The 27054-nt window shown below is 50.5% G+C and overlaps 2 protein-coding genes across 5 annotated transcripts; both read left to right on the plus strand.

Annotated features, from left to right (window-relative positions):
- The first annotated feature begins 43 nt into the window (after positions 1 to 43).
- GGA2 (golgi associated, gamma adaptin ear containing, ARF binding protein 2) lies at positions 44 to 11156 on the plus strand. Of its 3 annotated transcripts, none has more exons than XR_015277438.1 (17): positions 44 to 174; positions 765 to 849; positions 1642 to 1717; positions 2223 to 2321; positions 3229 to 3352; positions 3817 to 3920; positions 4396 to 4476; positions 5142 to 5279; positions 5410 to 5491; positions 6362 to 6481; positions 6728 to 6886; positions 7100 to 7155; positions 7434 to 7585; positions 8394 to 8563; positions 9238 to 9642; positions 10046 to 10156; positions 10724 to 11156. XR_015277438.1 is itself a non-coding variant. In XM_023918140.2 (17 exons), exons 1-17 carry the CDS (start codon positions 141 to 143, stop codon positions 10832 to 10834), a joined length of 1872 nt encoding a protein of 623 aa, XP_023773908.2. In that variant the 5' UTR covers positions 44 to 140; the 3' UTR covers positions 10835 to 11156. The 3 variants fall into 3 exon arrangements, 2 of the variants coding, with proteins under 2 accessions (XP_023773908.2, XP_023773909.2); XM_023918140.2 differs by having other exon boundaries at positions 9473 to 9642; XM_023918141.2 differs by having other exon boundaries at positions 6731 to 6886; positions 9473 to 9642.
- A 124-nt stretch (positions 11157 to 11280) lies between these two features.
- COG7 (component of oligomeric golgi complex 7) lies at positions 11281 to 26077 on the plus strand. 2 transcript variants are annotated; one of them, XR_015277437.1, is made up of 18 exons: positions 11281 to 11764; positions 12566 to 12714; positions 13201 to 13317; positions 13468 to 13636; positions 14632 to 14714; positions 15474 to 15596; positions 16926 to 17124; positions 19143 to 19270; positions 19482 to 19636; positions 20824 to 20940; positions 21423 to 21488; positions 22158 to 22344; positions 23301 to 23441; positions 23884 to 23967; positions 24286 to 24400; positions 25264 to 25407; positions 25560 to 25832; positions 25882 to 26077. XR_015277437.1 is itself a non-coding variant. In XM_086854837.1 (17 exons), the coding sequence occupies exons 1-17, from the start codon at positions 11599 to 11601 to the stop codon at positions 25724 to 25726; spliced, it is 2310 nt and encodes a 769-aa protein (XP_086710963.1). In that variant the 5' UTR covers positions 11365 to 11598; the 3' UTR covers positions 25727 to 26077. The 2 variants fall into 2 exon arrangements, 1 of the variants encoding a protein (XP_086710963.1); XM_086854837.1 differs by having other exon boundaries at positions 11365 to 11764; positions 25560 to 26077.
- Positions 26078 to 27054: the final 977 nt, after the last annotated feature.

Raw genomic sequence — 27054 nt, forward strand, 5'->3', positions numbered from 1 at the left:
ACCAATCCTCTGCGCGCCGGCGAGGGGAGGAGCTCGAGGGGTGTTGGTGGGTGTAGTGCTGAGCAGTTCCACAGCAGGAACACTCGGCACAGGGTGGGCTGCCCACGGAGCTGCTCCCTGCCCGGCCGAGGGACAGAGCCATGGCTGGCCCCGGGCAGCTGCAGCGCTGGCTCAGTGAGTGGGGCTGGGCAGTGGGGCTGGCTTGGCTGCTGCCTCCGCTGCCTCTTCCAAACTGGGTGGGCACTGGAGCAGCTTCTCCTCCATAGGGAAGGGCTCACTGCCCCCATGGAACCCTTGCAGAGGGATGTGGGTGCTCTCTTGCTGCGTCTGTCCTTTTCCCATCTGTCCTGCCCATCCTCGGCCCCCAGAGCTGCCTGAGCTGGCTGAGACTGGGGAGTGGGCACAGCCAACAGAGGCTTTTTCCTTAATTTAGCTGTGCAGAAGTGTGAACTGCCTGTGGTCCACCACAAGTTTTGCAGTGGTCCCAGGAGAACTGCCTGTAAATGGTTTTTAAGTTTCTTGTGCTCAAAGCAACATCTGCTGTTGTTGGGCTGTGCTTGACTTTGAGTGTGTGCTCGGGACTATATATTTTTAGTCAATTTTATTAACAGCTGTTTCCTGCTCGTCCTGGATCTCCCCTTTCTGCCATGAAAAGCTCTGGAGCAGTGGCACCAGCGAGGTCTGAGCTGTTTCCTGCTCTGAGCACTCGCTCACACTGAGCCCAGGCTTTCCTCCTTCCTCTCTTGTTTTTCTCCCTCTGTAAGATGAGGCCACTGACCCGAGTGTCTCCGAGGAAAACTGGGAATGCATCCAGCGGTTCTGTGAGCAGGTGAACGCTGGCACAGAGGGGTAAGGCAGACACACAGCTCTTTGTGTTCAGCCAGGCTGTGTGGGAATGGGGCCTGGGGCTGTGGTGAGGGGAGCTGGACAGGGGGCTGAGGGGATTCGCGGGGCTCTGCTGCTCCTGGGAGCAGAAATGAGTTGGAAATATGAGCTGGGAAGAGGTGTATGCAGTGTGATGGAGGGTGATGTCTGGGAATGGGCTCTGGCATCAATTGCCGGAGCCCTCCTGCTGGCCATGCCCTTAGGAGCCTGGCCAAGGATTCCTGCTGTGGGGTTCTGCAGGGAAGCCCCAAGAGAGCTCAGCCTCAGCTTTTCCTTCCAGACAGGTGCAGGATCTCTACTGAGATTTCCTCACCTTCCAGCTGACAGTCTGGATTCCCTGGGAAGTAGCAGGGGCTGATTAATGCAAATGGCCTGTCAAACCTTGTTGATCATCTCTATGTTCAGAGCAGACTGAGTTCAGAGCTCATAGTCTGGCACCCAGCTGGTGCCCAGGAGCTGGCACGGGCTGCCCTGGCTCTCCTGGAAGCTCCTGCAGCTGTAGAGAGCCAGTTCCTGTGGTCATCCCCCAGCCTGTCCCTGCTGCTCTCTCTCCCAGGACAGCCCCTGGGCACGGCTGGAGGGCAGCTCTGGGGTCAGCAGTTCACCCCCTGAGTGTGCATGGCCAGCACCGTGCCCCAGGAAGGGGGTCTGTCCCAATGGGAATCCAGCAGCTGCTCTTCTGTGCACACCAAAGCCAGCAGCATTCGTTTTTCCTGGGAATTTGTGCATGGTGTGACTTGCTTTGCTCTTCCCCAGCCCGCTGTTTGCGCTGAGGCTGCTGGCACACAAAATCCAGTCCCCTCAGGAGCGGGAAGCTCTCCACGCTCTCACAGTGAGTACTTCCACCCACACACAAAACACTCGCTTGGAAACAGTTTGGCAGGTGGGACAGCAGAGCAGACAGGATAGGTCTCTCTTCCTTATCTCTTAGATGTCAATGTCTTTCTCTTGGACTCCTCTCCCTTTTAACTTCCCCTTGCACGAGGAATACAGAAACCAGGGCACAGTGCAGGCAGTAATTGCTGCTGTTCCTCCCCACGTTGCTGTGCTGAGGTGTTTCACTGCTCTGCAGCTCTGGCTGCGTGAGCTGTGTCTCACCACACTGGCAACAGCTCTAAGGTTGTTCCTGATGGGTACAACAGAGCAGGTGGTCTTAATGTGCTGCTTAGGAAGGCTGGATGAAGGAATAAAACACGTTCTTGCTGCATGACTTTCTCTTGTGTTGGTGAATGCCCTGTCGGAAAGCTCTTAGATACAGTAATATAATGATGAAGTTTCTGAAAGCTCCCCAAGCCTTGTGTCTCCAGTTCCTGTTGGGAACATTTTGTTTTCTGCAGGTGCTGGAGACCTGTGTGAACAACTGTGGTGACAGATTTCACAGTGAAATGGCAAAATTCAGGTTTCTGAATGAGCTGATTAAAGTGCTCTCCCCAAAGGTAGGTGATGGTAGTTAGATAAGAATAAAATAGGGATAAGAAATGCAGCTCTGCTTTATCAGAGGCAGTGGGATATTCTGGCCATGCTCTTCTTCGTTGGGGTGGGCCTGGGCCTGCCTGGAACACCCTCTCAGCCCCACATCCATGGATTTCCCTTTCTGCTGGATCCTGCACACATTTACCGCTGGTGCACGTTTCATTTTCCATTGCATCAGCCCAGGGGCAGAGCTGCAAAAAGCTGATTTCAGAGAAATGCTCAGCTGAAGAACGAAACTCCTTGTCTCAGTCTCAGGCTTGGTAACAGGATTTCAGTGAAACCATAGACTTTAAAGCATATATCACTGAGGACAATTCTGCTTACTGCTCTGAGAGGACAGCTATCGTTTAATGAGTTTGAAATGTCTGGTCTTGGGGAGCTTTGTGTTTTTATAATGAAAGGAGTGCTCATAGGAGATAAAGAGAAATTGGAGAAAACACCCAGATGCTGATAAAAGACAGTAACTGTTGTTTCTGGTTTTGTTCAGTTTTCCTGTGTCTGGGGCTGGCTGAGGGCAGTGGTGTGAGTGCATTACAGCAATTAAGGGGCGTGTTTAAAGTCAAGCACAAAACTGTTTTCACTAAAATAATCCACTCTGGGTTTTGGATTCAGTAATTGACCAGGGAAGTTTGAAGTGGTTTAATTCTGATTGTTACAAACATGTGTGTGATTCCCACACTCTCTATAGCATTTCTTGTGTTTCCTAACCCAAAGACACACAGCTGACAGCGCTGTGAATAAACTCACAGGAATCCATTTTATCCTTGGTGTCTGCGCATGAACTCCTTGGGGCTGGATCCCTGTGCCAGGTCTGGCACCAATTCTTCGGATTTGAGCTTTTTTTGTCTTTCTTTACTGTCTTGTTTTCAGTACTATGGAATCTGGTCTTCAGAAAAAGTCAAGTCGAGGGTCACAGAAGTGATATTCAGTTGGACAGTCTGGTTTCCTCAGGAAGTCAAAATCCAGGATGCTTATCAGATGCTGAAGAAACAAGGTTCAGTTCTGTTATTTCAGTTTCCTTTTTAGCCTCCCATGGTTTCCCCCACAGATATCTGCCCCCCTCAGCTTGTGACTCAGCTTTTTCATAACATGTTGTGTGTAAGGAAAAGGGACAAAGGCCCCAGGCTGGCTGAGTTCTGAAGGATGCATGGAAGTGTTTCAAGGGATTTTCCAAAGAACAGCCTTCCTGAGCCACAGCTCAGACCACTCTGGAGGCCTCTGTTCACACTGTGTGCAGGGAAAAAGTACAGGACAGGCTCAGAAAATGATCTTTGCCCTGGAATACTCTCCCAGGGTTATGAGAGATGAGTTCAGAGGGATCCTGGGATGGATTTTTCATCCAATACATTATATTTAGTAGTCCTCAGTGATATTTTAATGTGGAAATCGTGCAAAACCTCATGCACTGTTAAGCATCGAGGTTTCAGCAGTTTGAACAACTGCTGTTACCTGTTCCAGGGATTGTAAAAGAAGATCCCAAACTGCCAGAAGACAAAATTTTACCTCCCCCTTCTCCAAGACCTCAGAATTCTATTTTTGACACAGATGAAGAGAAGTCCAAGGTAAACCTTAGAGTCTTCATGCCCCACCCTCTGTTTTGTAGTGATGATAAAAGAGATTCAGTAATATTTTGTGACTTCTGCTGTTTCAGACAGACTGTCTCAGAATAATGCTGATCCTTCCTGCAGTGCAACAACTGGGGAACTCTCTTGAGTTCTCTACTGAGAGAAACTGAGGCTTTGTCAGAAATATTTCCTTAGTAAAAAGTGAAACTTTTTAACAGAAAAACATCAGTTTCCGTGACACTTCCCCAAGGGAGGGTTCTCCAGGTCTTACACAAGTCCTGCAGAGCCCGAGTTCCTAATCCTGAGCAGCCAGTGCATGCAGGCAGCAATGTAACCTGGATTCGATTGTGGGACAGGAGCTGAAGCATTTCCAGCATTATGGGACGGTTCTGCAGGAGGTGTCTGTGGTGTGGGAGGTGTGCACAGGGCCCAGGGGCTGCTGCTCACTGCTGTCCCATCTCTGCCCTGACAGCTCCTGGCCAGGCTCCTGAAGAGCAGCCACCCCGAGGACCTGCAGGCAGCCAACCACCTGATCCAGAGCGTGGTTAGAGAGGTGGGAACTGCCAGGAGAAGCCTCTGTGCAGGGAGGGAACTTGGCCACTCAGTTTTTGGCAGGAGACCCTCTGTACGGCAGCCCCAGTGAAGGGGCCATGTTCAGTCTTTCCAAGTTATTCTGAGATTACAGCATGGGATCATTTTGTTTTGTTTCCCTAAAATATGCCGTTATCAGGAAGAGGGAATATGTGAATGTGCATACAGCAGGACTCTTCCATGTCAGTGGGACCTTGGCAGTAGTGCTGCCATAGTGGTCAGAAAATTCCAAAAATAAACTCAGTTCCCAGGTGGAAAAAATTCACTCCTGTACAAAACTGCCTCTTTCCTGCAAGCAGTGTGTGTGCACATCTGGCCTGTGTGTTTGCATGTTCCACCTGCAGGACCATCCCACTTCTCTGCCTACAGAGGAGATTTGGTTTAATCCTGTGGTCATTTTGAGTGTGTTATTCTGTGGCAGAAGCCACCAACTCCCAGCTCAGATTTGGAAGTCATGCTCGTGCCTGTGGTGAGCTGTATTCCATATCCCACAGCTCACGGGCAGGGTGCCCTGCTGGGGCAGCTGGGGGCACGTTCCCACCTGTGCTGCTTTGTGCCTGCTAACAGGTGTGAGCCAGAGTGCTCCAGCCACGTCACCATCTACCTTTCTTTCATTTTTCACCACAGGAACAAGAAAAGTCAGCTCAGGTGTCCCGGAGAGTGAACACCATCAGTGAGGTTTCCGAGACTGTCCGACGTGTGGAGGAGTTACTGGAGAACTACAGGAGACATGAATTATCCCCAGCTGAGCAGGAGACCCTACAGGTAAATGTTCTTTTTCCTGCATAAATGCTCTTCTTCCTCCCTGTTCTAGAGGGGGCACCACTGGCAGGTGACTGCAGAGGCCGAAGTGTGAGTGTGCCTGGTCCTGAGCAGTGGAATGTCTCCTCCCCAGGCTCTGCTCCAGCGCTGTGAGAGGCTCAGGGCGCTGCTCTTCCGCCTGGCCAGCGAGGCACTGCCTGACGAGGAGGCTCTAGGTAAGAGCCAGCCCCTGCTCGTGCTGCTTGGCAGCTGGGACAGGCTGGGAGTGGGTACTTGGCACCCTGTGGGCAAAGCTCTCCACTCTCACCGTGCAACCATGCCCAGGGACCTGGCATTCTGTCTCCTCCTGCTCAGCTCTGAGGAAGCTGTTAATTTTCACTTGGAGCCCAAAGTTAAATGGTGAATGTGCTTCTTCAGCTGAGGTGGTTTTCTGAGTTTCTTTGAGTTCTGATGTTCAGAGAACTGAAGGCTTTTGAGGCCTTTTCTCTCCAGAGACTGAAGTTTTCCTTGTGTATAAACAGAGAAAGAGGAATATATTTTGAATTCCTTGTGATACCAAGGAAAGTGTCCTGGTTTCAGCTAGAGTAGTGTTAATTTGATAAGAGCAGAACCTTTAAATTCCACAATTGTCACTTCATTCCTGAACATGTGCCTTGGAAGTCCATCTGAAGCAATGGTTGCTGAACAGACATCCTGAACAGCAACCCTGAGGGCTCAGCTGCCCTCACACCTTCCTTTTGTACCCACGGGTGCCACGGCTCTGAGTGCTGGATTACAGACTGGAGTGCACAGGGAAAACTTGTGGAGAAAAAGAAGGTGCACAAGAGATGTCAGGAATTAGGAATTCTTTAGAGATGGGATAAGATTTCAAAGTGATCTTGGTAAATGAGAGAGAGGCCTGGAATCAGCAGCTGTGAGTACAAAATGGAATGAAAGGCGAGTGGGGAGCTGAGGACAGCCTGCTTCGCTGGCCTTTGCTCCTGAGCTGCACTGTCCCTTCCTCACGAGCTTTTTGGGGGTGCTGTGGCACTGGCCTGGCCTTCCCGTTGGAAGGTGAGTGTTTTGTGTCTGCTCTGGTTTCCCAGCTGAGGTCCTGCAGGCCAGTGACAAGCTCTCAGGGGTGCTGGGGCAGTACAGGCAGGCTGTGGCCAGCCAGGAGAACGGCGATGGAGCAGCTCCAGCTGCCAGCTCTGCCCGTGCACCAGGTGAGAAGCACCCACAGTTCCCTCAGCAGCTGCGGGGAGCGGGGCTTGGGAGGGAAGTGCTCCTCAGGGAACAACCCTGGAGAAAGTGCTGTAACACAGGAAAAAATATTACATAACCATCGTTTTCTCTTGCATGTAGTTGATAGAAAGCGTTCCCAGAGTTTTCCACCTTTCAGGCACAGCTGTAGCCCAGGATGTGCCGTTCCTTTCCGCAGGTTCCTCGCTGACTCTGTCTCTGTTCCCCAGCAGCCCCACGGCGCATGAAGAGCTACACGCTGATCGACTTCTCTGAGCTGGAGCCCATGGCCCAGACCCCCCCAGAGCCCTGTGCAGACACAGCCTCAGCCTCCCAGCACGGCAGCACAGCCTCCAGCTGCCTGCTCCAGGACGAGTGCCAGTCCCTGGGTCTGTAGCTGCAGCTCAGTGTCACCCTTCTTCCTGGGGCTTGCGGTGTTTAGTAGGAGAGCTTTGACTTCAGTGTCAGCCCCAAGAGAAAGAGCCTTCCAGATGAAAGTTTTCAGGGATGCAGTGTCTTTAGTGGTGTTAGACAGCAAAGGAAGAACCTGTGGAAACCCTGTTTTCTGTAAATTATCTGTGACATTTTGGTATCTTTCTTAGGTCTCAGCAACTCCCCTGCCATACAGAAACCACCACCCAATTCTGGCCTAGCAGAGGTGAGTGAGGCTCAGATACTTTGCAGTCCATAAGGTATAAAGGACAGAAATCAGAGATGATTCCTGGTCTGCCTTTCCCTGGCAGCCTTTTTGGTGGACCACTTGGTTCTGAAGGGAAACTGGAATCCTTGTGCTCTCAGTTAATCTCTCAGGTGCAGATTGCACCTACAACGTATTTCTACTTTAGTTAGAGGAATTTGATGAACAGAGCTCTTTGCAGTGCAACAAGTTTATTTTTGCTGATATGTAGCATGAACCTGAAGGGCCATATTTTCCAGCCTGCTGTACACAATGGATTTAGGGAAGGTGTAAGTGCTGTACAAACCCTGGGACCACAGGAGAGCTGGGAAGATGGCTGTGCAGGGAAGAGTGAATTCCAGAGCCTGGATCAACAGCTCTCTCCACTGTCCAGGACCAAAACATTCTCTTTGTAAGTAAACTCTTCATAATAGAGTCAGATTTGGGGGCTGAGGAATTCTTTTACAGCAGGGAGGTTTAGGAAAACCTTTCAGCTGCCCCTGGTTAGTGATGGCAAGTGATCCATGCTCATGTTGGCTCTTTCCTGCAGCTGTGCACCTGTTAATTGCAGTTTGTGTAATTGCACACTGGATCTTCCAAGGGTCAGAAATCTGGGCAGACCATTGGTTGATAACAAGGTGATGGTGAGCTAAAAGAAAAAAAAACTTACAGGCAGGCCTGTTTATAATAACCTGTCACTCAAAAAGTACTTTCCTCAGCTTTCACCAGACTGTGACAAGGTAGTTCCCAGACATTTGGTGGAAGCTTGGAATAGCTCACAAATCAAATTAATCTCCACAGATCTTCAGAGCAGGAGACTATTACAGTGCACTTCTACAGTCTGCCATAATACAAGAAATTTTACTGAAGATTTCCAACCTCCTGTGATGTCTTTGAGCTGGAATTTACTTTAATCTGCCTGACTAGGCCTCTAGAGAAGCTGTGCACAGGGACGGCAGACTTCCAAAGCCTTAAATCTAAGTTTTACCATAGTAACAGAACCAAAATCTGCCTTAATGAATTTTGAAACAGAAAGGTCTTCCACAGATGAGAGAGTTTTTTAATTCCTCAAGGGCTCAGAGTGTAAGTCTGTAGTTTCTTTATACCTAAAGAAGATGAGAGATTTGGAATACAGACAGACCCAGCAGTACAGCAGAAGACAGTATATTCCCTGTAGTATCCCCAATTAATACAAGCTTTCTGCATGTTTTTCTTTCCAGGGATTTATCACCAAAGAAATTGCCCTTTCCAGATCTTCCACATAACTCAGTGGCAGATCCTCCACTCCTCAGTCCAGGCTACGAGCTGAAGCCTGCTGCCTCTTTGCATCCAGCTTCCTCTGATGCTTCTCTAGAAAACCTGTTTGTGCCTTTAATTTCGGTTACACCAAGTAAGTGCAATTCTGTGCCCCAGCTCTGCTTACTGGAGACTTACCAGAGCTCTTCCATGAGTTCTTCAGGATAGGAAGCCAAAGCAGCTTCATGCTGTGTGGGTCGGCTGGAGACAAGCAATGACTGTTCTGTGATGTGCTTAATGTACCTGAGAATTTGAGTAGGTGCTAGGGATCGCAGCATGACAATGTCCTTATGCAGGAGTTTCCTGCCCTGGCTGATCTTTATAATGTGCTTCTAAACTCTGTCCTTTGCACCTTCAGTCAATCTTCCAACAGTTGTTCTACTAAAAGCTCTCAAAGACACTTTTGAGTGGGAGTTGCCCCACTTCCTAAAGCAGAGCTCTTCATTTCACCTCTGCTTTTCGGTTTCACACTGCATGGCCCAGCCCTGCAGCTCAGCCCCAGAGAATTTCCTGGGTTTCACCCTGGGGTCTCAGCCCGGGGCCACAGAGCCCTGGTTCTCACTGCTGCTGGAGGAGACAGGTGCACAGACATCCTGATCTGCCTTCAGTCTCAAGTGAAGGTTCTAGCAGATTTTGGAAGGGCTGGATGGTGATAGGTCTGAATTTGCCAGGTGTGGATGGTAAGGAGCCAGATCTTGTGTGCACTAAGAAAGGCACATTGCTTTTCCCACCATGTCTCTGTTGGATCCACACCTGACTTCTCTCAAGGACCGGTGAAACCTGAGCTGCTAAATCCCAAATGCAGACATTCAGATTCCTGTCTCTGTCTTGAAGGCACATGTAAATCAGGGCCTGTGTGCCACTTGGTCTGTGAGTTTGCCAAAGGAAGTAAAAGTTTGTCTGCATTTTCCTTTTTGCTGTTCCTTATCCCATCTTTCCTGTTCCCTCTCAGATGGGAGAGGAATCCAGGCTTTGATTCTGAGTCTCAATTTGTCTCTGGCAGGCACTATCTGTCCACTCACTGTGTATGACAGGAATGGTTTCAAGGCCATGCTCCACTTCTGCAGAGACCCGGCTCCCGGCCGCCCAGACGTGCTGGTGATGGTCCTGTCCATGCTGAGCACCTCAGCACACCCCATTAGGGACATAGTGTTCCAGGCTGCAGTCCCAAAGGTGAGAACCCTGTGAAAAAGCAGCAGAGATGCTCAGAAATGTCCTGAGGAGAAGGTTCACCATTTCTTACTGAGTGTTTGCCTTGCTCACGGGAAACTGTGGCTCCCTGTCTCTGGACAGAGAACCTGTTGTGCAGTGGTGCCTGTGGCATCAGTGCCTGTTTCACAGTGTGTATCCATGGCCTTGCTACAGCCAGAGGGCTCCAGAGCTGCTGCTTCAGCCTCCTGGGCAGGGCTCTTGCTCCCCATGCATGTGAAGCATAGAATTGGCTGTTTAGGAATATCTGCCTTTAGTTGGAGGCTGTGCTTTTCACTGAATGACAGCAATTCTGTTAATCAGCTCCATTGCTCACAGCCCTTTCCCACCACGGACTAAACAGTGTTTCTTTTGTCTTCTCTTTCAGACCATGCAAATAAAGTTACAACCAGCCTCTGGTTCTGAGCTGCCAGCCTTCAACCCTCTCCTCCCGCCTGCAGTGGTGTCACAAGTGCTGCTGCTCGCCAACCCACACAAGGTGCTGCTGCTGGGCACTGGGGCCCCACTGGCTGTTTGTGTGAGAGATGGGGACAGTCTTAATAATGGGGAGATGCAGTGGAGAGACAGGGCAGCCTGGGCTGTGCTGGGAAGATGTTTCTTCTGCTCAGAGAGCTTTCCAGAGCTACAGTCTGAAGGGCTGTGTGGGCAGTTGCTGCAGGGGCCCGCACAGTTCTGGGCTATGTGCACACAGAGCCAGCTCCAGGCACTCACCGTGCAGGTGTTGGCAGCTGGTGGAACACGAGGGCACCCGAGGCACAAGCGATGGGTGGCGGATCTGTTGCATTATGAGACCCAAAACTGGTGTAAGGAACTCTCTGAGTAGGCTGGCCAGGCCTGGATTGCCAGCATGCCCACGGGTGGCATGCACGGGTCTTCCAGTTGCTCTTGTCCATCCTAGGAAGATGCAGGGTTTCCTTCTGTGCAGAGCTTCTGGAAGGCTGGTGTTTCCCCCTTCAGAGGTGACCCACTGCAGCCAGGCCGTGAGGGGTGGAGGAGGCCCGGAGTTTGTAACCATGGTGTGCCCCTCTGTCTCTTTCTCTCCCAGGCCCCCATCCGCCTGAGGTACAGACTGCTGTTCACGCAGGGCGTGCAGCCCTTCAGTGAGGAGGGAGAGGTGACTGGCCTTCCAGGAGCACAGCCCTGGGGCAGCGGCTGAAGGGCAGCTGCCTCGGACACTGCCGCAGCTGGGGACGGGCTGAGGACAGCAGCGCTGCCCAGCACTCCCCAAGGGCACTTTCCTGGGCATCTGCCGCCTCCCTCCTCCGTGTGTGCCCGGCGGGAGGAGCTGCAGCTGGCTGCTTGTGCCGCAGCCCGTCCGGGTACCGGAGCGTGTGGTACCGGAGCGGGCGGTACCGGAGCGGGCGGTACCGGAGCCCGGCAGGCTCCGTGCTCCTGCCCCGCACGCCTTCCTGAGGCTGCCCGGGCCATTTCCCCTCTGCTTCTTGAATTAAAAAACAAAACACCAATCTACACCAGCATTCAGCTCCCGTGCCAGCCTGTTCCAGGGACAAGGGACACGCCCGTTTTCCCGGAGTCTGGGCCAGCTGCAGCGGCAGCCGAGGCCGCCGGTACCGGGAGCGGAGCCGGGCCCGGCCCGGGCTGCCACAGGCCCGGGGGCCGCGGGCAGCGACCGGGCTGGGCACGGACACCAGGGGCTCGGCTCTGGGCCGGACACTGGGCCGGGCACCGCCCCGGCACCGCCCCGGCACCGCCCCGGAAGCGCTCTGGAGTCGCACCGGAACCGTCCCAGAACCGCCCCGGGGCCGCCCCGGCGCTGCCGAGCGCTTCCGGGTGTGCTGCGGGACCGGGCCGCAGCCGCTGGGGCTGTCCCCGGCTGTCCCCGCCTGTCCCCGCCTGTCCCCCACTGTTCCCCGGCTTTACCCGGCTGTCCCCCGCTGTGTCCCCCCCCTGTCCCCCGCGATGGACTTCTCGCGGTTCCTGTCGGATGAGTTCGAGGTGAAGGGCTGGGTGAACGCGGCGTTCCGGGCCGTGCAGCAGGAGGCCCCGGGCAAGGTGGACGCGCACGCCGCCACGCTGGTGATGAAGCTGCAGCTCTTCATCCAGGAGGTCAACAACGCCGTGGAAGGTGCGGGGTTCTGCGGCAGCCGTGGGCCGGGTGTGCTCCGGCCCTGCCCTGCCCGTGTGTCCCCACACCTGAGGTGACCTGTGCCGCTGCCCAGGTGCCGATCCCAGCCCTGCCCGTGTGTCCCCACACCTGAGGTGACCTGTGCCGCTGCCCAGGTGCTGATCCCAGCCCTGCCCGTGTGTCCCCACACCTGAGGTGACCTGTGCCGCTGCCCAGGTGCCGATCCCAGCCCTGCTGTGTGTCCCCACACCTGAGGTGACCTGTGCCGCTGCCCAGGTGCCGATGCCGGCCCTGCCAGCCTTGCCCGGGGATCCTCGCACCCACCTCGGCTCTCGTAGTTATTCACCAACACATCTGCCTTTAGTGCTGGGAACCAGCAGCTCCTGCCAGCGCCGGCTTAGATGGGGTAGCAGGGTACATTTCTTCTCCAGAAGGGTTGCCCAGCCCTGGCACAGGCTGCCCAGGCCAGCGTTGGAGTCCCTGGAAGGATTAAAAAGCTGTGTGATTGTGACACTTGGGGATGTGAGTTAGCGGTGGCCTTAGCAGTGGCTGGGGGAACAGGACTGGACTGTTGGGAACAGTTGGACTTAATGGTCTCAGAGGGCTTTTTTAAACCTAAATGGTCCCATCATAAAATACATACTTAAAGCTCAAAGATACGTCTGAAGATTTATCTTTGATGTTTTGTGTTTTTGTCTAGTCTTGGGTTATTTCAAGTGCTAAAGACTTGTTAAAGTGGGAAAGCCCACGTGTTCCTGCAAGGGCTCTTACCCCCTCACTGACTGCTCTGTGTCCCTGCAGAAACAAGCCATCAGGCTCTCCAGAACATGCCCAGAGTCCTGCGGGAGGTGGAAGTCTTGAAACAGGAGGCGACATTCCTGAAGGAGCAGATGATCCTTGTTAAAGAAGATATAAAGAAATTTGAAGAAGACACAGCTCAGTCTATGCAGGTCAGTTCTTGTCTTAGTGTTTAGCTGCAACTGGTGAAATTCTAAAGGTTCCAGAGTTGTTAATATGAAATGATCTTGTGAACTTAAGATAGACAAAGCAGCTTCTTTTAACATTAGTGGTGGGAAGGTGGGTGTGACACAGGCCTGTGCATGTCTGAGGAACAGCTGCTGCTCAGGTGTCAGTTCAGAGCTGCTGGTACCTGCTTGGGGACACTGCTTTCTGCCTGGGGTGCAGAGCATCTTCAGGTGAAGTAGGTACCGAAAGAACAAGACCAGAATTCAAACTAACCTAAACTACCCTTCTCTTGTTTGACTTCGAAAGACGATCTTACATCTCTAGCTCCTTCAGACCATTCCATCTTCTTGTAATAATAGAATGTTTTCACATCTTTTTGTTTATAAAATAAATTTAAGCAGAAGGTAACTCCCAAGTGTGTGGCAGTCATTTTTCCAGTGGGGGATGTAGTGTTGTGTTTTTTCCTTCAGGTTCTGGTAGAGATTGACCGAGTGAAGTCCAGGATGCAGCTGGCTGCCGAGTCACTTCAGGAGGCCGACAAATGGAGCACACTAAGTGCAGATATTGAAGAGACTCTTAAAACACAGGTAAATACTGAATTATTTGGTCTTTGTGCCTCCAGCTTTTCAGGGAACTGTGTTTAAAAGTGGGGTTTTGAAGCGGCTGTGAATCACATGGCTGCTGCTGACGCTGTCGGAGGTCGCCCTTGGTAACGGGCTGCCTTCCCCTGCTGGCAGGACGTGTCCCTGATTTCAGCCAAGCTGACGAGCATGCAGAGCAGCCTGGCCATGCTGGTGGACACACCGGATTACTCAGAGAAGTGTGTGCACCTGGAGGCACTGAAGAACCGCCTGGAGGCCATGGCCAGCCCTCAGATTGTTGCTGCTTTTAACTCCCAGTCTGTAGGTCAGTAGCTCTTGGTGTCATTTACTGTCAGTACAGAGTTTATTGTCTTTAAAACAGGGTTTGGGTGGAGAGTTGGTGTCCTGAAGGCTCCTGATACTGGGTCCTGGGCTTCTCCTGGTGGAGCAGATGCCCTGGAATGTTTTGGGCTCTGCAGCTGCCTGCAGGCCAGTGCTACTTTGATTTTCCTGTGGTTTAGGGTACCTGTGGCCACTGCAGGAAACAAGATTACAGAATTTTATGGACCATGTAGATGTGTGAGATGGAAGTGCTGCTCAAATAAGCATAAAGTCCCTGGTTTTCTGTTATCAAGGTATTGGTGTAATAAGGAAGGAAATTTGTTTAGAAGCGTTCTGACTTCCTACTACTTTGTAAAAGCAGCTTTATAAATTCTCCTTAGAAAATTTGTCTTTTTGGGCAGTTCTTTGTGCCATTCCTTCCCTGTGCTGCTGTCAGCACTTCTGAAAAGTAGTTGTTGTGGTTGTTGACACTCATCTTTGTGCACCTTGAGGTCCTGGAGGGATCTGGGGCTATGGGGTACAAACCAGACTTTTGAGGAACCTGTGTTTCTAAGCTCTGTGCAGGGGCAGCTGTGCCATGAGTTAGTCTGAGGCACAGGGATCATTTTGAGAACAGGTGAAAGCAAAGCTGAGGCCTTTATCAGGTATCTTTAGGTTTGTGAGTGCTGGCTTGTTTCTATAAACTAATTATTTCCTTCTAGGAAATGCTCTGGCTTTATCTGGCTTTAATACTGAATGTGTTAATGCTACGTGCTGGTTAAGTGAAATTCATTCCTTGTGTCTGCTGCTTGATCTTGTTTGAGGATGGATTTCAGGCAGTTCTGCTCCTGTTAGAGAAAATAAGCAAACCAGAGATGAAGTTGTATCTTTCTGTGTGACCACTGTGCCTGCTCCCTTAGAAGAGGATTTCTTGCTCAGACTGATGGCCCACCCTCAGCTTTGAGGCTGCTCCTGATGCTGTTACTTTGTTTTGTTTAGATCAAGCAAAAATGTTTGTTAAAGTCTTCACTGAAATTGATCGGATGCCCCAGCTTCTCGCTTATTATTACAAGTGTCACAAGGTAAGTGTTTTGGTAACGCTTTAACATTGCAGAATAAAAGTGGGAATTCTTGCTGGGCTCTGGCTGCAGAGGGAGCTGCTGCCCCACGGATCTCAGCTGTGCTGTGGTGGGGGATGGCACCTGTTCCTCTCTATTTCCTTCTTCCACTTCCCTGGCTGGCTCTGAGCAGCTTTGGTGACTCCCCGTGCTGCAGGAGTAATTCTCCATTTGTGTCCCTGTGTCCCTTCCTGCAGCACACACAGGATGTGTGTGTTCTGCTCCATTTCTCTGTGCCTCATGGCTCTGCTTTGCTTTCTCTGGATGTGCCCATGTCAGCAGTAACTTTATTACTGCAACTTGCCAGCTGCTGCCTTCTGTAAACTCTTTTCAGGTAAGATTAAAAGCTGGAATTCCAGACAGTTCTGTAGCCATAACCTGAGCTTCAAATTTCTCACATGACTGTGACTTTTGAGGATTAAGTTCAAGGCTGGGGCTTGCCAAGTATTTCAACTATTATGTGGGGGTATCAGTTGCAATCTCATTTTATGAGTAAAATACCAATGTTAATTAAATCTTTGAATCACTAAGAAGCCTGAAGCTTCATGCTGAAAGTCTTTTCCTTCTGTGGTGCTGAATTATGTGTTAGGCTGAAACATGGAGAGGGGAGCAAGGGTGAGCCTCACGTTTTGGCAGAAGTGCTGTGTGTGGGGAGTGCTGGGTTTGGCATAACAAAAACAAGAGCTGTCAGTTTTCTTCTCAGATGGTTCCATTCCTCATCAGGTGCAGCTGGTGGCCGTGTGGCAGGAGCTTTGCCAGAGTGACCTGAGCCTGAATCGCCAGCTGACCGAGCTGTACGACACCCTCCTGGGGACCTGGCACACCCAGCTCCAGTGGGCAGCACAGGTGCAGAGACAGGTTCATGCTGCTGCAGGGGCAGGAGAGGACAGGGCTGGGCACCCTCTGGATGCTCACAAAGCTCTGAAGAGCTCGTGGCTGCTCTCCCTGACTTACACTCTGGGCCTGATTGGTGCAGGATGGGATTTGCAGCCCATTTACTGTTCCTTGTCCAGCCCTTGCAGACAGGGTGTGTGCTCTGGTGTTCCACCAGCAGCAAGGTTGCTGTGTTATTGACATTAAAGCTGCTCTATCACTTTCATCTGTACCTTAAGTTAAAACTAATTTGTTGGTGTTGTAAATGTGTGCTGTTGCAAGACATTTGAAATGCCTGAATTGCTTTATCACTTGGCCTGGAGGAAGCCCTCAAGGTCGCTGGACTGATGTGTGTTGCTCTTTGTAAGATATCTGAGGGCTTCTGCTGTCACCCCTTGGAGTCTGTGTTCTTGTTTTCCCTGCCAGGAACAATGTAGGATCAAAAAAAGTTTTTGTCCTGTGGTGAAATGAAGAAATAGGTTCATATTGTTGAAGAGTTTTTCATCCATGAAGGCTAAGAGATTCTTATCTCCATGTCACAAAGCCAGTGTCAGTGCAAGGCCTGTGCTGCAGAGGAGCTCAGTGTTTCCTTGAAATGTATTTTTTCTGCCTAATGATTCGATGTGACTTACAGGTCAGATGTCAGGTTACATTTTAGCAGATATTCTTTGAACTGGGGATTGTAAGAAATGGCACATGGGGCACAGCTCATGTCACTCAATCTCCTGTGTTGCTTCTGGTTTCTGAAAAACTCTTGGACCTTTTTGATGGTAAACCCAGCTTTCAAAGTAAATGAACAGGATAGCTGATGAGAAAGTCACAATGAAGGCTGTAAAAGGTTTTATGCTAGTGGAGTGGCTGATTCTCAGCTGATTACAGGCTTTCTAGCCTTTCCACTGCTGACTTCTGCCTCTCTGACCAGTAATTCGGCTTGTGATATAGTCCTGTGTCTTCATATTTTACTGATTAATGTTGTTTCCCAACACACCTGTGTAAACTGAGTGCACTGTTTCAAATGCCCTCTTCTGCCAGGTGTTTCTTGCATCACTGTAGTGCCTGTGTTCTGAATTCAGTTTTTGGTCTGTGCCTGTGCTTCTAGTTTCTTGGTGGCTGTCCTCAAAGCACAGCAGTAAATATGTACTGCCCTAGATGTGCAGTCAGGCTGTCCTGTGTGCTAGGTCAGCTTTAGCTGAGTGCTTCTGGGTTTTTCACCCCTTGTGAGGTGCTTCAGAGTTGGAAGCTGCCTGCTGCTCTCTGCTGCTGTGTGTTCTCTCAGGTAATGCAGCTGTTCTGCTGCCACAGGTTTTCAAGAACCCCCATGAAATCGTGACTGTGCTGCTGATTCAAACTCTGGGAGCTCTGGTGCCTTCCATCCCCGTGTGTCTCAGCACTGCCATGGAGAGGACAGGCCAGGACACCAAGCTGACCCAGCTGCTGGAGCTCCACGATGCCACCGTCCACTTCGCCAAGGGGCTGGAGGTGGCCATGCTGCCAAACCTCAGTAAGGCTCTGCCACTGGTTCTGTCATCCTGTGCTGCCCCCCTTGTCAAGTCCCACTGGGGGATTTTGTTTAGTTTTAGGTGAGGAAGGGATTATCTCTTCTAAGCAGTGCCCAGTTCCAGGGCACTTGCACCTTTGTGTTTGTGTGTATCTTACACAGGAGCTGTTGACACAGCACTGCGTGTCCTGAAGCAGCCCTGTCCTGAGCATGCTGGCTCTGCAGGGTAAATAGCATTTAGCACTTCTCCTTTTACAAGCTTTACTGTTTCTTCTGTCTCCCAGATGAGGAAATGTCTCCAGGGAGGCAGTGAGACCCATTGTGAGTGATCACAAAGCAGAAAAGTTGAGGAGTTTCCTGGAATTGTCACACCTCACTAAACAAGAGAAAACCTGCTTGAAGGCTGCATCCATTGGATGCTTGTATTTGATTTTGAAGTTTTTCTGTTGCTACTGGCTTAAGGTTTAATCAAGTGACAATGCCCAGTGTTTTTTCTGAGCTGTTGGTAGTTTTTTCCCAGCAGCATCCTCAGTGTTTGTTTCCAAATCTGCCCTGTGCTTTCCCCTCCCTGGGACATTTGTCATTTTGGTTGTGATTGCTGAGTAATTCCCTGAGGTGAACACTGAGGTGCTGTGTTTGCACAAGTTTACGCCTGACTGCAGCTGTTGGCTATTTATAGTCCCTTATGAATTTGGTGGGGCTGCTTCAAAGGCTGCCTATGGGAAAATCCAAAATTAAAGCTAATGGAGCATTCCTGATGCTGTGCTTCCTGTGTTTGGTTCCTCATAACATTGTCTTGAGCTGTTTAAACCCAGATTCTTTCTTGATCCTGTAAATTATGATTGCTGAGCAATGTCAGGGAGTGTGACTGTGTCTTTTGTCTCTCTGGTTGCATACACATCAGTCATTTTCTGGCTTAATTTATGGTTCATTACAGAAATTATTAAAAAGGACTTGGAAAAATAATGCTAGATTCTAGAACATGATGGAATAGGAAGACCACTGTTGAACTGTTATCTGAGTGTGTTAAAAAAAACCAAAACCCAAAGCCTTTATTTCCATCTCTTTTAGTGTGGGGTAAGATGTTTGAGAAAGAAATATCTCAAGAATGGAAAGGCCAGGTGACTCAGCTGAGAAGAGTCAAACCAGTTCCTGTGTGTATGTGACGGGAGGGCTCAGCTGTGATTCACAGGATAATTCAGTTTGGAAGGGACTGATGATCTGGTCCAGTCTCCTGCTCCAAGCAGGATCTGCTGTGAGGTCAGGCCGTGGTGCTTGGGATACTGTTCACTCTGGTCTCCAAAATGTCCAAGCACAGAGACAGTGCTGGCTTTGGACAGACTGCTCCATTGCTCTCCTGTCCTCAGGGTGTGAAAGTCTTTTCTGATATCCAGGATTCCAAGTCGTTTTGGTTTGCAGCAGGTTTGATTTTGGCAGAGCTTAGTGAGAGCAGCTGGTGTCCAGTTCTGAGCTGAGCAATAACCATTCAGCCCTGATTTGTGTTTGGGTTGGCAGCTCCCAGCTCAGGCTTGGCTCTGACAGGCTGAGTTTGTGCTTCACGTTCAGCTCTGCTTGATGAACGCTGGCACAGTGGCGCTGAGTGAATTGAATTAGTGTCAATTATTTTAAGTGTGAGCTAGGCTTTCTGATAAATGAGGATTGCCCCTGTTTGATGCCGTGGGAGTAATGTGTTTTGCTTCTCAGATGGTTTCAATTCTTCTGCTGTAGCTTGGAATGTTTGATAGATTTTTGTCACCCAGGCTGTTTTGGGTCAGTGAGTGTTAATTTTCTTGAGGCACTTGTTGAGGTAGAACATCTTGGTTTTAGGAAGCAGGTAGAGATAATAATCTTGTTTCTGAAAAAATGAAAAACCCAATCTGTGTAGTTGAGATTGAAGCTGTTGGGCAGCATTCCAAGCCTGTGCAGGCAGCATGCTCTAATGAAGAACTTCATGTGGCTTGAAATGAGGCTTTTAGCAGCATGTTCATCTCTCTGTAGACTAAACATCTGATTCTTTGCAGAGGAGCAGAACCTGGTGAAAGTGATGGAGCTGGTGGAAGTGGTGTATGCTCCATACAAACCCTATCAACTCGAATATGGAGACCTGGAAGAAGAGAATCTCCTCATCCAGATCAGTGCAGTGCCCTTGGTAATGCACCAGTCTTTGTTCCAGGGGGAGGCTGAAGCTTCCACTGAACACAGGGGTCTTTGTCATGGTTCCTGCTCTCTTTGCCCCTCTCCCTTTTGCTTCTATTTCCTTTTATTTGTAGAAGAGAGAGCACTGTGTTACACAAGGTGTGTTTTCTCTATTGCCTGTAAGAAGAGTCAGGCTCAGCTCTGTTGTTGCTGTTGTTGTTTAGGAGCATTGGGAAGTGATTGATTGTGTCCAGGAACTGAACCACTCAGTCAACAAACTCTTCATCCTGGCGGCCGGAGCCATCGACAACTGCGTCAAGCTCACGGATGGCCTGGGGGTGTGTGGGCTGCTGAAGGCCCTGAAGGCCCTGTTCTCAAAGTAAGGTGCCTTTAGGTACTGCTCCATTTATCCTGAGCTGGTAGTGAGTGTGCAGCTTGTGGCCAAGGACTTTGTAGTTTATGGAAAATGGCTGAGAGCAGAAAAGTGTCTGACTGTACCATGAATCATCAATATCCCTCTTGCTGCTTCATTCAAGCACAGGCTGTTTTCTAGAGGAAAAATGGAAGATTTTATGGCTAAATCAAAGGTTTGCCAGCTGTTTTATATTCTGCTTGGGCAGAGTTTTCATTTTTAATAAATACTTTTGAAGGAGAAAATATTTCCCAAAACAAAATAAGGCTGATGAAAGTAGATCTCAGTGGGGACATAAGTCTGGAGGCTGAACTTGATCATCTTGGAGAACTTTTCCAACCTTATTGATTCAATGAATACACAGTCCAGGACAAGTGACCTCACATTCAGGATCTGCCTGTAAGTGTGAGATACCCCACGGAGTGAGGTTCACTCTTAGGTCTTGTCCTAAAGTATCACTTTCCTGTTCCTGTACTGATTTACTCCTTATTCCTTCACGATAGTGGAAGAGCTGCTCACGAGGTATGAATCAGGTATTGCTGCCCTGTGGGAAGGGGGAAGAGGAAAGCACAGATCTCTGATCTCACCTTCTTTATAGGCAATTACAGAGCAATGTACCTGCCTCCAGCTTATGGGCATTATTAAAAAGAAGACGGGGGTGTGTAGAAGACAGAATGTTCTTTTTATCCATGCTCTCATCTGGGGAGTAGCTGAGAAAACAAATTCATGAGATTGTTGTCACCATGTTCTGGAGTAAGGGCCAAGTGATGATGGAGTAGCAGGAGCCATATAAACTTTTCCTGGTCTTTCTAGGAGATGATCAATGTAGTGGTAACTAAAATGTCTTACTCCTTCTTTCTCAGGGGTAGAGGGAGCTCCTGGTGATCTACAGGCAGCAAACTGAGATCCACACAGCATCTTTCACACTTCTCGCCTTCAGCTCTAGGCTTGAGTGGGCTGTGGCTGATCAGTTCTTCACATCCACCTGTTTGGAGTGGAACCAGGGTGTCTCTTCTGTACTCCTTTTAGTATTTCTGGTTCATGTTTGGCCCTTGCTGAGGACTGACTGAGCAAATCACAGGACATGTCTTTGTGCTGCTCTCCAGCCTGTTTTCTTATGCTGGTGCTTCTCTCTGCTCCTTTTCTCACTGCAGGTACACATCTGACTTCACAAATACACTGCAGTCTATACGAAAGAAATGTAAACTGGATGATGTCCTGGCAGATTCCCTGTTCCAGGAGGACTGGACTGCATTCCAAAACTCTGTCCGGTAAAGGGTTTGGGGTTTTTTGTCCGGTTCAGAGCTGATTTCTGTATCAAAGCTGCAAGGGAGTCAGCTTGCACAAGTTCCCAGTGCAGAGCACAGGGCTGAGCTCGCTGTGCTGCTGGAAGCACCAGTGTCAGTCATGGGTTTCAGGCTGCTCCTGGGAGGGGAGGGCTGTGGGGCTCCCCACCCTGCCTGGAGCAAGGCTGCACCTCATATCACTTGTCATATTAGCAGCTCTGACACTGAGCTGGCCTTCCCCACCATGACAAGAAGCAGCAGGTGAATGAGGCCATTGGGCAAAAAAAAATCAGTGTTGTCAAAAGGATGCAGAGTTAATCACCAAATTGACTCTTGACAGATGTGTGGGCTGTGGTTTGGTTATGGTGTTTCATAATTACTTGACACGGGTCTGAGATGGGTTCTCTGGGGGGGTCTGGCATTTTCTGCCTCAAATCTCAGTGTGTTTTTGTCTTGTTCTTTCCCAGGATAATTTCCATTTGTGGTGAACTGCTTCATCAGTGTGGAGACTTTGAGCAGCAGCTGGCCAACAGGTGAGCACTGGTGACCTTAATTCATGAGCTGTCAGTGTAGGAACCAAGCTGAAAGAAAGCAAACCCCAAGGTGCCTTGGTTGCATAGAGCATGGAGGGAAAGGCAGCACTGAGATGGGGCACAGAGTGTTCCACTCCATCATATTCCCTGAGACAACCCCCAGAATCCTTTTCCTTGGATCCCTGGCTGGCCACCAATGGGCTGCCAGATGGGGGTCAGGAAGGAATTTTCCACCAGATCAAATTGGCAAGATCCTCACCCTTGTGACACGGGGCATGAATCACGTGCTGAAATGAGTGTAGGTGTGCCTTACCTGATGGCTTCTCTGTAACCTGAGGAGTGTAGGCACACGTAGATCTTGCTCCTCCTTGTGAGCTTGCACTGCTCAGCCTCTGGCTCCTGGAAGTGCTCAGTGTGACTCGAGTGGCCTGCAGTGCTCAGTGGGGCCCCACTGCCCTCGTGTTCCCAGAGCACAAACCCCTCTGTCCTCTCAGCACTTCTGCAGCTGCTGAGTTGCACAGTGGCTGAGGACTGGCTGCAGTTGGAGTCTGTCAGTGAATGCTCTCCCTCAAAGTCACTCAAGGGTGGTGCTGGTCCTTGGGCCAGCATGAGGACAGGACTGCCAAGCCCAGAGGGTTCTGCTGGTGACTTTTGTGTACTTGTTTTCAGGATTTTATCAACTGCTGGGAAGTATCTCTCAGACTCCTACAGCCCTTGCAGTTTTTCTGGCTTTCAGGACACCAGTTCTGCAGAAAAGAAGAGCTCCGTAAAAAATCCCTGGCAGGAATACAATTATCTCTTGAAGGAGAATCCATCTGAGTATGCCAGCCTCATGGAAACACTTTACACCCTGAAGGTAGCCCTGGTGCCTGGAGAGCCTGCTCTGTTACAGTGTGCACTTGGGCCCATACTGGGTAGCTGACACCTGGATTTCCCTCCAGTCTAAAGACTTCTCATGCTGAGCTGCAGCCTTTCTGTGGGCTGTGTTCTGCAGAGACACTGATACATGGAGAGATGAAATGTCCAAAGCCAGGAAGTCTGGACTCATTCCATCTCTCCCCAGATCCTGGCTCTGTTTTGCAAACATGCCCTTATCAGCTCAGGTGAGGGAGATTTTATCACAGCGATCATTAGGAAGGTTGTGTTGGAGCCACCTCAGATTCTGGAGCCCACACACCACCTTCTGAGGCTCTGCTGCCCTGTCCAGTCTGAAACAGAATTCTGCAGGATCATTCATGCATGAATCTGTGAACAGGGTAGAATGACTGTAGTTATCTTCTCGTGGATCTAAGTTATGTTTGCCATCGTTGGTCACATGAAGTAGTGAGTTCAAGCTTATGAGTTTTATTTCCTCAAAATGTTTTGATTTCTTTTGCACTTGGTTTATCTGCAGTTTTTGTGGTTCCACCTTTAGTGTCATGTGTTTGACTTGAAAGCTTGACTGAACTGCCCCGTTCCACAGGTACTCTTCATGTAGAACGTAATTCCATTCAGGGCATCAGTTGTGCCCTTTGAGTAAAAGGCAGTGTTGCCATCTTCTCTGCAAGTTTCTCAGTATCCAGCATGTGCTAGAGCCTGGGGAGGCTGGAATGTGATTCTGATTCCTTGTCCTGCAGCTCAGAGAGCAGTGGCAGTTTCTGTTCTGAATGACTGCGTGGAATAGGTCATTCCAAAGGAAACAGGCTGTGCCATCACAGAGGAAAGCTCTGCTGCACAAGGAGGGCCTCATAAAACCTCTGCAAGCATGTTAACACAGCCCCTGTGTGGCCACTTCGGTGCTTGTGTGTGTAAATGTTTTTCTGTCTGTGTCAGGAGAAAGGCACCAGTAACCACAACCTGCTGTCGTCGTCGCGAGCGGCCCTGAGCCGCCTGAACCAGCTGTCCCATCAGCTGGCCTTCGACTCGGTGTTCCTGCGCATCAAGCAGCAGCTGCTGCTGGTCCCCAGGATGGAGGTGGGCACTGGGGCCCTGGGCTCAGCTGAGCAGGCAGGGTTTGCCTGGGGATCCCTTGGGTTGGCATTGCTTGTCTGTCTCCTGCTCAGAACGGTTCTCTCTGGGGCCACATTTCTCCCATGAGCTGCGGGCACTGGAACACTTCCCCTTCCTTCACCCCCAGCCTTTGCAGCACAGGTGTTTGGAGGCTCTGGTGTTTGTTTGAGGTCTTGCTTTTCTGACCTGTCTGAGCATGTTTCCCACAGGGAGCTGGGTAGAGAAAGGGTGGGTGTTTTGGGCCCGAAGGATAACATGGTAAACAGTTTGCTCACCATCTGTGTTCTGCTTCCTAGAATCCCTTGGGTAGTCACAGGTCATGTTGTTGGGTCACCCCTTTCTGAAATACTGACAGGCTTCATGCTCTGGGAAGTCATCAATTCATCCTGCACTTTCTGTCTTACAGGGCTGGAGTTCTGGTGGCATTGGTGAGACCCTGACAGATGACCTGCCAAATTTCAGCCTGACCCCTCTGGAATACATCAGCAATGTAAGAGAACTCAGCTGTCTTTCTGCTCTAGAAAACAAATTGCTGGGAACACTCCAGAGAGCAAAGATTTGCTTGAAGAAGCAGTTCTCTGTACAGGTCTTTCTTACCATGAGTGTTTCAGTGACTGCTTCTCTGACCTTGTGAAAAACTATTTCTTGTACCAAGTGCAATGGTGCACAAGAGTCAATTTGTAGGTGAGTGAGTGGCTGTCAGGCTCAGCTCTCTGCTTTCAGGTGTATTTACTGCAGGTGACTTTTTCTCTGGTAAAGGACTTGCCTCATTTGTTGAGTGACTCAGCTTTTGGTTCTTTTATTCTAGATTGGCCAGTACATTATGTCGCTTCCTCTGCACCTTGAGCCATTTGTCACTCAAGAGGATTCTGCTTTGGAGCTGGCATTACATGCTGGAAAACTGCCATACCCCCCAGAGCAAGGTAAGGAGAGGCCAAAGGCCACAAGCTTTCCCATCCTGACATTACACGGGTGGGATGTGTTACAGTGACAAAACCATTGGACATCCCTTTCCTATCACACTGTTTCTTCCAAGAATCCTTCAGTAAAACCAGGAGTAGCCTCTAAATAATGAGTAAAACTTTTTTAGGTTTAATTCAAACTGCAAGCTTTGGCTTGGTCTGTGTGGGTTTGGTGTTCATTAAAACAGTGGTTTGGGGTCTGCAGAGTTCTGCTGTGTCACTAATCCTGCTGCAGGTAACAGCAGTGGCCACCTAATGCCTTTCCCTGCAGGCTGGCACTGTACCTCGTGCTGGGCTTAGTCTCTTTATGGTGTTATTTCCACAGACAGTGAAGAGAGCACAGAGCTTGGTATTTACAGTCTTCCTGGACCCTCCCAAAAGTATGCTCTTTAGTTCAGGCTTTTGCATTTACTGTTATGTCACCTTGAAGCATTTACATGTTGTAATGGCTCGATAATTTTCAAAACACTAATGAACACAGGCTGCCTTAAGGGCCGGAAAAAACCTCGTGTGAATCCATGTTGGTGCCGTGGAGAGGATCCTGGGAGGTGCCAGGCAGTGCCCTGTCCCAGCTGGTCCCCATCAGCCCTTTGGGAGTGACTTACCTGGAGAGTATCCAGGAGTGTTTTGTGTCTGGAGCTCATGTCAGTGGTGTACAGTACAGGCAGAGCACAGGACTGCTTTGATTACTCCAGAAGCAGCTGATAAACTCTGCCTGCCTCCATGTGCTGTGGAAGGAGCAGTCAGGTGTTGTTACCCAGCTGGGATGATGTGTTGGACAAAGCCAGCTGGGGAGCTGGCAGCTGACGGGACTGTCTGTGCAGGAGACGAGCTGCCCGAGCTGGACAACGTGGCTGATTACTGGCTGGGCTCCATCGCCAGGGCCACGATGCAGACGTACTGCGAGGTGATCCTGCAGATCCCACAGCTCACCCCACACGCCACCAAGCAGCTGGCCACGGACATCGGTGAGCGCGGGCACGGCTGGCCTCACACACAGCTCTGCACTGCTGCATTCAGCCACTGCTGGGGACAGCGTTCCCTCCGTCACCAGCAAGGCTGTCTTTCCTCTCACGGTGTCTACTGCCAGTTAAATACAAGTTTTTCCTTAATTTTGCAGATTATCTCATAAATGTGATGGATGCCCTGGGCCTGCAGCCGTCACGGACGCTGCAGAACATTGTGGCTCTGCTGAAGGCCAAGCCAGAGGAGTTCCGCCAGGCTGCCAAGAGCCTGCCCCGCCGGATGGCAGCTGCCATCGCAGCCATGAGGGGCCTGGAGGGCTAGCTGTGCCCTCCCTGCCTCTGCCATCGCAGCCATGAGGGGCCTGGAGTGCCAGCTGTGCCCTCCCTGCCTTTGCCATCGCAGCCATGAGGGGCCTGGAGTGCCAGCTGTGCCCTCCCTGCCTCTGGCATCACTGCCAGGAGGGCCTGGAGTGCCAGCTGTGCCCTCCCTGCCTCTGGCATCACTGCCAGGAGAGGCTGGAGTGCCAACTGTGCCCTCCCTGCCTCTGGCCCCTGCTCAAGGACTCACCTCCTCAGACTGGTTTTCATTTCTGCAAGGACAGTGAAAAGATCTTTGGGGACTAGGGGAATTTATTTCAGACTAACTTTTAATAAATGTCTTTGTCTAGGAAAAGCTTGTTCTATTTTTCCATTTTTGGAAATAAAGCTGTCCTGCAGCCAGATTTCCCAAAAACTCTGGATGACCCTGGGTAGGTTGAGGAGGGTTGGAAATGTTCTGCCAAGTGCTGTAGAACTCATGCTTTGTGGCTGCTTTTTCAGAGAACTTAATCTCCTGTGTCCCAGGTGATGGGGTAGCTGCAGCACAGAGGGGCTGCCTGTAGGCAGTGGCCACTGCTCAGGGCTGTTGGAAATGCAGGGTCAGAAGGGTCTTTTCAGCTGGCACTTGAGGCTTGATCAAGCTGGGCCCTGAGAATAAAACCAGCTTTGTAGGTTGTTCCTGGTGCAATTTCACTATTCTACTGAAAACCATGAAGTTTTTAAGGAAAGTGGTGCTTTCTTGTAGAATTTATTGCCATTTGTTATGTAGATTTTTGTGAAAGAGCTGGTCTAGCCTTAGTGTGCTCTCTTGGGAGACAGTGGGGTGGAATGCAGGGAGGTCCCAAACTGGAATGGCAGCTGAGTCCTGAGCACCTGCCCCTTGCTCAGGCAGGCTCAGGCTGCTGTGGGTCTGCCTGGGGAGAGCTGGGCTGGGACAGAGCTGGAGCCAAGCACTGGAGACACTTCCCACTTTTACGAGATGTCAGACACGTCCATAAGGCAGCTGTGACTGGAATGGTGAGCTGTCCCTGTCCTGCAGGGAACACTCTGTTCCCTTCACTCCTGCTGCAGGGAGGGTGAAGCTCAGCAGCCGTGCCTCTCCTTCCCCTGCCCGGCTCTGCTGGGGAGGGTTCTGGGGCTGTTCCCTGTCTGCTGCTGCTGGCCTGGGCTGGCAGCCAGCTGGGCTAAAGGCATGAGGACAGGCTGAGCAGCCTGGCACCTGCTGCCCATCCCAGGGACCTGTCTGTTGGTGACAATGTGAGAAGAGATGCCCAGGTTCTTGCTCTCGGTGTTCCCCATGCTTTAAGCATTGTGCCCTGTGTGTTCTGGTTT

The sequence above is a fragment of the Cyanistes caeruleus genome, chromosome 17, assembly GCF_971803275.1.
Source record: "Cyanistes caeruleus chromosome 17, bCyaCae1.hap1.1, whole genome shotgun sequence".
Taxonomy (NCBI): Eukaryota; Metazoa; Chordata; class Aves; order Passeriformes; family Paridae; genus Cyanistes; species Cyanistes caeruleus.